At 44.2% G+C, this 9,101-nt stretch overlaps 1 protein-coding gene across 1 annotated transcript in view; it reads right to left on the minus strand.

The window, feature by feature from the left end:
* Nucleotides 1-8,694, minus strand: part of LOC104126061 (ligand of Numb protein X 2) — a 19,840-nt gene extending 11,146 nt beyond the window's left edge. Inside the window, exons 1-4 of the mRNA XM_009638565.2 lie at nucleotides 8,287-8,694; nucleotides 5,439-5,665; nucleotides 3,839-4,035; nucleotides 2,119-2,487 (exon numbers count right to left, since the gene is read on the minus strand). Coding sequence (XP_009636860.2) covers nucleotides 2,119-2,487; nucleotides 3,839-4,035; nucleotides 5,439-5,665; nucleotides 8,287-8,687 — 1,194 coding nt within the window. The 5' untranslated portion in view covers nucleotides 8,688-8,694. The remainder of the gene's footprint in view (nucleotides 1-2,118; nucleotides 2,488-3,838; nucleotides 4,036-5,438; nucleotides 5,666-8,286) is intronic.
* Nucleotides 8,695-9,101: the final 407 nt, after the last annotated feature.

The raw sequence follows: 9,101 nt of genomic DNA on the forward strand, positions 1-9,101 counted from the left end.
AGCTTATGTACCACGTCTATTGTTCAACATCTTCCACCCATTTTTTTCCCAGAGTACCTGAAAACATGACCTTTTGTCGAAGATTGCTGCTAATTAAACACTTAACCAGCTGTATGTCTGGCCTTGGCAGAACTACAGGGAAAGTATTCACTATTGTTACTGCTCTTCTAGTTTGCTTTGTTCTTTCAGGTAATTTCACAAAACCTTACTGTGAAGGACTCCACTGGGGCAAGGCGTATGTGGGTACTTGGGGCATTTCCTGAAATGGATGAGAGAAGTACGGTTGCCGCTCTCGCTTCTTGACATAGGACCCCATTTTCCCTGGTGCCACAGCACCCTGGCAGCAGCGAATTCCCTGGCCTTGGAAGAGGGACTGCATCAACTCTTTTGTGTTGGTTTGGTTTTGCTTTTTTTCTTTTTAAACTAGTACAGGAGAGTTTTGTTTTCCAAAACAGAATTTAAAAGCCTCTTGCCTGCAAAGCCACTTCAGATAGAGCAATTTTTTTTTCCAGGTAAGTTGGCACACATCCGTGTCTTTAAAAAAGTATACTGTAAACATTGCATCCTGAGATGGGGATTTGCCCTCCCCTTCAACCAGGAGTACCAGAGTATGTACAGTACATATGGCTGTGCAGAGAGAGAGAGAGACACTGAGAGAGAGCGCTGTAAATGGTACTTTACAATACAGGTAGAAGGACTTTTCTACAAATGCTTTGCAATTAAAATTAAAATTACATTTAACCAAGAATTCGAATTAGCCCTCAGAAGAGCAGATGATGTTTGGAATTACAGAATCACAAAGGTTGGAAGGGACCCCGGGAGATCACCCAGTCCAACCCCCCTGCTAAAGCAGGTTCTCCTAGAGCATGTTACACAGGACTTCGTCCAGACAGGCTTTGAATATCTCCAGAGGAGGAGACTCCACAACCTCCCTGGGCAGCCTGGGCCAGGGCTCAGGCACCCTCAAAGTAAAGAGGACTGTTGCAGTTTTACCCAAATGTCACCTCAAAAGGAATTCACTCCCCAAACCTACCGAAGCTGGTTCTGAGACTTTGATTACTGGTTTCAGCTGGATCAAGAAAAGAGTTCTTCATATGGGAGTTATGCTTGCACATTACAACAGAAATACAGCAGCACTTAATGGAATACAAACAAAATTCTAAGAGGCCATAGAATGAAACCACATATATAACATAAAAAAGGATCTCAGTACTGGAACTCTGCTCTTTGTCTTCTTTTATCCCATGCCACTGCACTCCTCTGCTGATTACCAGGAAGAGAACTGGCTCTCCCTCACTGCTGACCTCAGATATTTCCGGGATATAAACAGTATGTGATGACATGTATTGTGTCAGGATCTTTAGATAAAAACAGAAACTGAAGGTCATTGCCTAGGGAGATAAAGAATTTAAACTGATCTACGTGATATCTGCTGCACACACAGCAGTCCTTAATCCTTAACCAAAACTCCTTGCCCACTCCTTTCACCAAAACACTTGGCATGTTGCAACAGGAGTGCATTCCTATTGCGCAGGGAAAGACCACCCCTCTTCTACCCATTTAGTGTTTTAGAGTGTTTTTAGCCTGAGGTGCCTCATGTAGTTTTCTAGACTCCCTTCCCAAATACAGGTAAAATGGGGAGAGGGCTTCAAATCAGTCGAAAGGGTTCTGTTCTGTGCTGCCAGCCCATCACATCTCCCAACAAACACCTGCAGTGTGGCTGTTTGAAGCACAAGAGGCTGTCCTAATCTCTCCTTGTCTCTGCTGCATGCATCTACACAGCGCATACAAATACTCACTCTGCAAGAAAGGCTCCAAACACCGCACCACAAAGGAGATCCACTTGCCTTAGCTGAACTAAACTGCCATGAGCAACTGCTTCGCTTCAGACTTGTCAGAGATGACTCATAACAGATTCCCACTCTTCGTGTTTATCTTCATTTGGAAGCGATGCTTCCCACACATCCACAGGGAAGTCACTTTCCCAAAGAGATATTTCAGGGAATGCAGTTTGCTCTAGTGTGTTCTGTTAGCCCTTGGGTCAGAACAGGAGCCCTGCCATCAACGCAGGCAGCTGCGGAGTCATTAGCCACACAACCTCACCATGTCATAAATTACCTGGATAATCTGGGCAGCAGCCTCGGGTGTTCCTTGCCTCAAATCCTGGCCATTTATTGACAGGACTCTGTCATTCCGACTCAGCTTTCCATTTTTGGCTGCCAAACCTCCCTCTAACAGATCTAGAATAAAAATCCCTGCCTCATCCGTCTTCCTGATCAGTTTGATTCCCAAGGGTTCAGATCGGTCTCTCTTTATCAAGGTAACGTGGATCACTTCCCGATTTGTAGCAGAAGTGGAATCCTGCTGTGCAGTCTTATTGGAAAAACCCTTCTCCTGCAGGACCATGAGGTGGAGAACAGGACCTGGGTGGCGCAGGAAGGAGACAGCTTGGCAGTGAGTCACACTGCTGATGTTGACGCCGTTCACCTAGAAAGACAAACAAACCAGAGTCACTAATCAGAACCTACATAATTTAGGCACTGTCCGCAGTGCGGAACATCACAACGTTGGAGACAGGATGTACAACTCCCTGTGCAATGCCGTGACTGAAGCAGCTGCTTCTGATGCACATTACAGAGCAGAGTTTTCTCAAAAAGAATGCAGAAGGAAGCAGATGAAATTAGACCATAATTAATGGTGAATAGCTGAGGACAGGGGCAAGACAGGACAACTCACATAACTAACAAATCTGAAACTGCAAAACATTAAATCATTCTGCGTGGCAACGCAGAACCGATTTCCCTTAACTTCCAGCATTCAATACACACTAGGAGGAGAAGACTCAAATTGGAGACTACCCATCCTCACTTTTAAGCTGAAGAGTGGTCCATAGTCTACAAACTTCTGGAATCATCAGTCTAATCATGCTTTTACCAAGGTAACTCTGAGAATCTACTTTTCGCTTTGTCTGTTGTCACGTAAGACTCCATGCAGTCTTTTTTCAGGATGTTAACAGGGCTACTAAGTGTGGGGACCTGTCCTATTTAGAGCCCAGTCAAGACTGAGACACGTAAAGTCCAACTGGATAAAACAGAAGTTACTCTACTGGTCTATCTAAGAAGCCAACTCGGAGATTGTATTGGCCACTTGTGCATGTGGAGCTGCCAGGCTGTACTGAAGTCCACAGTCCAATAGGATAATTAGGTCTTTATTGCTTCTCAAATGACTGGGCAGCCATAGCCAGGAGGTGCTAACAGTTCTTGCTGCATGTAGGCTTTACTGCTGCATACAAGCTTCTGTCGCCTTGATCAGCCCACTGCCATGCAGCGTGATTAACCTGGAAACTAAATCTGGCCGTGGGTCAGCACGGTATGAGGCTGGCGCTCTTTATTACTCACATTACATATCTGATGCTCACTTCAACTCATAAGGTCTTAAACTCTGGACCTGCCCATTGAGAATATGCGGCTTAAGCAACATAGTACAGCAAGCAATTATAAGACTTCCTAATTAGAGCACAGTCCTTTGGAGAGAAATGGTGCTACTGGGTGAAATTTATCAGATAGAAATCTTTTTACTTGATCCTAAATGGTCTACATTTCAAAAAAGCTCCAAAAAGCTATCAAATATGCAAGGTAAATATGAGTATAACTGGAAGGAACCTCAAAAGTCTGCTGCTCAGCCCCAGCAGATACACCATGCTACTGACACACAAGCTGATCAGTGCTTTTAAACCCTCAGCTGTAGAGATTTCCCAGTTTTTCTAGGCGACTCTCCTCCCCCAGCCCCCATCTCAAGTCAAGAGAAGCTATGGGACTACCAGCGGGGTTTTACATACCTCAAGAATATGGTCCCCAGGTGCTATTCTTCCATCTGCAGCAATGACAGAATCCCGCAAGACTTCCTGAACAACAATGTTTCCTAGCGGGGTGTCTTTACCCCCAACTATCCTCATCCCCAGCTCTTCCTCCGGGTCTTCTCGGTGAATTTCAATCGTGGTCGTTTCAGCCACAAGACTAGTTCTCTGAGGAAGGTCTGATTGTGGAAGATGAAGAGAAAAAACAACACATTAATAGAATTTTTCTTCACATAGCACCACAAGATTTGTCACACTGGCAGGTTGTGTTCCAAGTAGCATCTGGAGAGAAAGCAGCTATCAGGAGAGGAAAGAATAGGTCAGATTAAAAGCTTAAAAAGCCCCTGTTTATTTGGAGATCCTCCAGAGCGTTTCCTATCTTATCCTAGCTTATGGCAAATTTAAACTCTGTCATTATTATTTCTTGAGTTTTATTAAAGGGCATTCAGTATGTTTCACTTACCATTTAGAGATTTTTTTCTGCAGTGACAGCCAGCCTACTAGAAGTACGCACATAACAAATGCCAATTTCCCCAGTGCCCATTAGGAAAGGGGACTACCGAGCTGTAATTACCGGTCTGCCGTTGCGGTGACTTTACCACAGGCAGCTCGCTGCAACTTCCCTCCTCTTTTCCCATCCCCCTTGTAAAACAGGAGTAATGTTTACCTATTTCACAGCATACTGAAGACTAAGCAATGCTTCTCAGACACTTTGAAGATGAAAGTTGTTGTCAGCAGGTCATATGAAATCTACCAGCACTGCAACATTTAGGCAGGCCCAACACTCTAATGAAGCCAAGCGCGCTGCCTGTCAGGGTGAACTGCAGTTGTCACACAAGAGATGCAAAACCTGCCCCAAGTGTACTTCGGGGAAAAAAGCCAACAGAGAAGTAAACTGTCCTGTGTATTTACTCTGGCACAGGCACAGCAGGTGCCAGCTCTGGTGCCTGCATGCTTGGAAACTGAGACTAACTTTGAGACAAGGCACGGAGATTTCCACGCTGCTGCCTTCTAACAGGGGTTGAGGCAAGCAGTTCTATACTGGAGATGGTTACTTTTATCTGCAAGGGTTTCATAACTGACCATTAATCCAAAAACTAAGTTATGCTATAAAAAAATACACTTGCTGCACACCATTAGGGAGGTACTGACCACTCCAGGAAACTGTGTATTTAACTTTCTTAACAAGATTAAGAAGAAGCTGGAACATTTCCCAAGTACTAATTATTTGGCCTCTGCAAGTGCTTTAAGTGCTGCATGTTCCCATTGACAGGGACTGCCTTTGTTTCTGCAAAGAGTACTGCAAATATTCACTGCAGTCTTAACAGATTCTCCAAATTGTTTTGCACAGACAGTTTTGTGAGCAGATCCTGCCACACCTGATGCACATGAATGCATCTCCCTTCTGCTCAAGGACAAACTGAGGAAAGAGATTACTCCGATGGCTACTAATGGCTGAACAGCACTGAGGATATCTAAGGATGTTGGGGACACTTTAAAAATTGAATCGTCTGAGATAATTACCTCATTTTTATATCATAAAGGGTAATTACATAATTACATTTCTGTATCAAACTCTCACCTTCTTCAGTCTCCTCAAAAGCTGGATTAACCAGTCCAGGCTCCGCAGTCCCTAGCGATACCACAGCAGCTGCAGAGCTTTCTGCCACAAGTGACAATCCTCCACTTAGTTCCTCTGGATCCTTCGGCGTGTTTGTCTCCACCTTGGCAGGAGGATCTTCCTTCCCTTTGGAAATGGGATTTTTTTTCTGCTGCAGTTCCGATTTGTATTTCTTGAAACCAGGACACCTGGAGAGAGATTGTCAGTAAGTGGCTAGTCTCTGCCAGCATGGTTAACCCAGCACACGCAAGCTCTGACTGACAAAGGTATGTGAAGAAGCACGTTCAAGATCTCATCAGCTGTGAAGCTTGAATCACAGATCCTAAAATTTATTCTCATTTGACCTTCACCTTCTACCAGTATCAGCTTAAGAGCAGGCTTGTTATGTTATTACTTTCAAAAATTTTAAGCAAATTATTTAAAAAAGGAGAATGCAATAGGAACAGGAGTCTCCCTTGCTAAATATTTACCTGGTAAATACTCCCTGAAGAAAACAATACCTCTTAAAATACAAGCAAATACTTAGCTCTGCCCTTTTAGTGATGGCTATGAACTGTAACTTCATGCAAAGGAAGTGGCTCGAGTTTCAAGCTCAGCCTTGAATTAGGCTTTGTTTTTAACAAATCAGTAACACGCAAGAGCAGCAAGCGAGTCTTGCTTATTTTTTTTTGCTGAATGAGACCCCAGCCTCAGACAGCACTCCACCTCTGGTCCACGCAGGTGCTGGCTCTACTTGAATGGGAGCAGTTTAGAGGAGTTTATAATCCCACTGACTGCTCCCCACACGAGGGTTCAACAAGTAATTCTACATTCAACAAAATGCACTCTGTATGCAGCTACACCACAGCCAGCCTATCTCAGCAAAAATGAGCGAGGAAAAACAAGGTCTTTTATCAAGAGTACTTATAAAAAAGGTGGCAGGTGAGGAGGATGATGAATGCAAAAGCATCACTTTCAGAGGCATGAGTAGTATTGGGTGTTTACCAGAGTCACTTTTCAAATTAAACTCAACTATTTACATTCTGGCTAAACAAGTCTCATCCCAGTATTACTTCCTCTGGTTTATTCCTAGTCATTTATTGTCCAAGCAGTAAGACGACCCTGAAAATTAAAGACAGAAGCTAATTGATCCACTTGTGCACATGTGCCTCTTAAGATGTCAAGAGACAAATTCATTTTGCAAAGCGCAGAGAAATCCCCCAAGAAAACAAGTTTCTCGATGCTTCTTATTTCCTGAAGTCTCCTGCTATCAGTTAATCCCACTTAAAACTAAAAAAAGCAGAAACACCCAAATCCCAGGGTAATTTTTTTCCCATTTTTTTTTTTTATTTTCCAGTCTATGCTCACGGCCCAGGTGCAACAGCCTCCGATTTTAGAACACACCTCCCTAAGCAAGATACAAAGAACTATGAAATGTGTAAGAGAATGATATAGTTTCCAGTCAGGTCTCTCACATAAACATTTAAGGGTGCCTCCCTCTTCTGTGTTTAACTACTGTGCCAGAGGGATTAACATGTGACAGAAGTTTACTGATACCAGAGTAGATTTACAGAGCAGAGAGGAAGGCCCAGCCCTGCTATGGGCCATGGCCCCAGCTACACAACTGAGCAGCCCTGTCCCCATAGCCTAAGCATTCAGCCCCACCTGACAACCAAAAAGCAGTACAAAGAGTTAGTTCAAGAAAAAGGAGATTATAAGCATTCACATATCGAGGGAAAGGGGCACAGTAGCATCTCTGTCACTTCCCCTGGCTCTAACACAAGCTCCCAGCTCGCGGGTACCAAAGATGAGCAAGAACTGCAAGGAAACTTCCTAGACTGAAAGGTAGCCTAAGCATAACTGTTCCCTGCACACTGGTTGACCTATTTTTAAAATAGGTCATTGCCACAAAAAGCTACAACATAGCTGAAGGGAAACAAGCCTGTTGCATTTCTCGTGGCCCACTGACAAAATCCACGCTGCCAATGAAGGTCTGCTTCCACCTGCAGCAGGGCTTGTACTTAGCTCCCTTTCCTTGCAATCATTAACTAGGCAGGAACAAGTGTTCTCCAAGCACCATGGCAAGAGCTCTTCGTCACCTGCACTTCTTTTAAAGCTACAACATTCTGCCTGCCACCAGCTCAACCAGCAGTGGAAGCACCAAACCACATCTCTGCTGACAAGCGCAAGAAAAAAAAAAAAAAAGTCTCCCTTCCTCTACACAAGGGGGAAGAAAAAAAAAAAAAAAAAAAAAAAGTATTTTTCATTTGCTTCTCTTTCTCAGCAAAAGAATGAGAGAAGATAATGGAATTATAAGTAGGTGATTCAGCAACTGCATAATGTGCAGCTTGGAGGGACTTACATTATTTGGATCAAAGACATATATTGCACATCTTAATTGGACCAATTAAACTGGCAACACTGCATGATCCCTTGCTTCCAGAGTGTTGACTTTGTGCCTGTCTTTCTTCTCTGCGCAAGTAAAACAAGAATAAGCACGTTTATAATAATTTTCAGAGTCAGGTGCCCCAGATCAGGGGACACAAATTTATATACATTTGATAAGTTTTGTGTCTGCAGACAACTTGCATGCAGGCAGGCAAGCACCTCGCCCTTCGCCTCCCTAGCACATGTGAGCTGGCCTCCCTGTAACACACACAGGCACAATTACACTGTCTTCAACCACCCACCTTTCTGGCCTCACCCTCTGACATCTTTGGTGTCCCATCTTGCCCCAGTTTAAGAATTGTTCTGAGAATGGATCTTTCTAGTCAGAAGAGACGGACGGCATTATACAAAAAGCAGTAATATGATGTAAATGGGAATGCACCTGTTCTGCAGATGAGCTTCGAGTTCACACCGCTGCATCGTCTGCTGACACTCTGCCTTGAAAGGACAGAAGACAATCAGCTTATCCAACAGGTTTCGTACTAGAAGGCTGGACTTGTGGCACTGCTGGAAAGAGAGCTTTTTCCGATCCATAGGACAAAAGTTATACTCCTGCATGAAGTTTTCAAGGCACTTGAAACAGTACGTATGTCCACAGGGAGTGTCCATAGGTTGAAGCAGAGGCTGGAGGCAGATATGGCAGATGAGTTCATCGTCCACTTCATCCTGGAAGTTGTAGAGATGATTGTCCAGCAAGAGGTGGAACTGACCACATTCGCAGCAGAGTTCACTCACTTGGGACGCGTGCTCTTCTGCTACAGGGTCGGCCATGATAGCCAGCATCAGGCACTCTCAGCCCAGCAGCGAGGAAACTCGTCACGTAGTAGCTGTCTGACAGAGGACCTCTAATGAAAGGAAGAGAAAGAGAGACTTCCAGCCAACTGTCCACTCTAGATCCAGCCAATTAAAAATTAAATTGTATTCCTGCCTTAAGTTCCCCCTGATATCTTCACCCCCCCACCTACCCCCCTTAGCGTTCTTCCTTCCACAGCAACCCTGTGAATGATCAACCCAGGGATCAGACAATGCAAGGAGCTCATTCAGCAAAATGCTTAAGCACATGGATAAATTGAAGCTTAAATCACTTTACACACACCAGTGACACAGACTAGCTAAAACCCTGCCAAACATATAAACAAGAAAAGCTGAGACAAAAGCTGCATGTTCTTGAGGGAGACCAACTCGGAGAGGGAAGGG

This window comes from Egretta garzetta, unplaced genomic scaffold, assembly GCF_000687185.1.
Source record: "Egretta garzetta isolate BGI_Z169 unplaced genomic scaffold, ASM68718v1 scaffold595, whole genome shotgun sequence".
NCBI classification, from domain to species: Eukaryota; Metazoa; Chordata; class Aves; order Pelecaniformes; family Ardeidae; genus Egretta; species Egretta garzetta.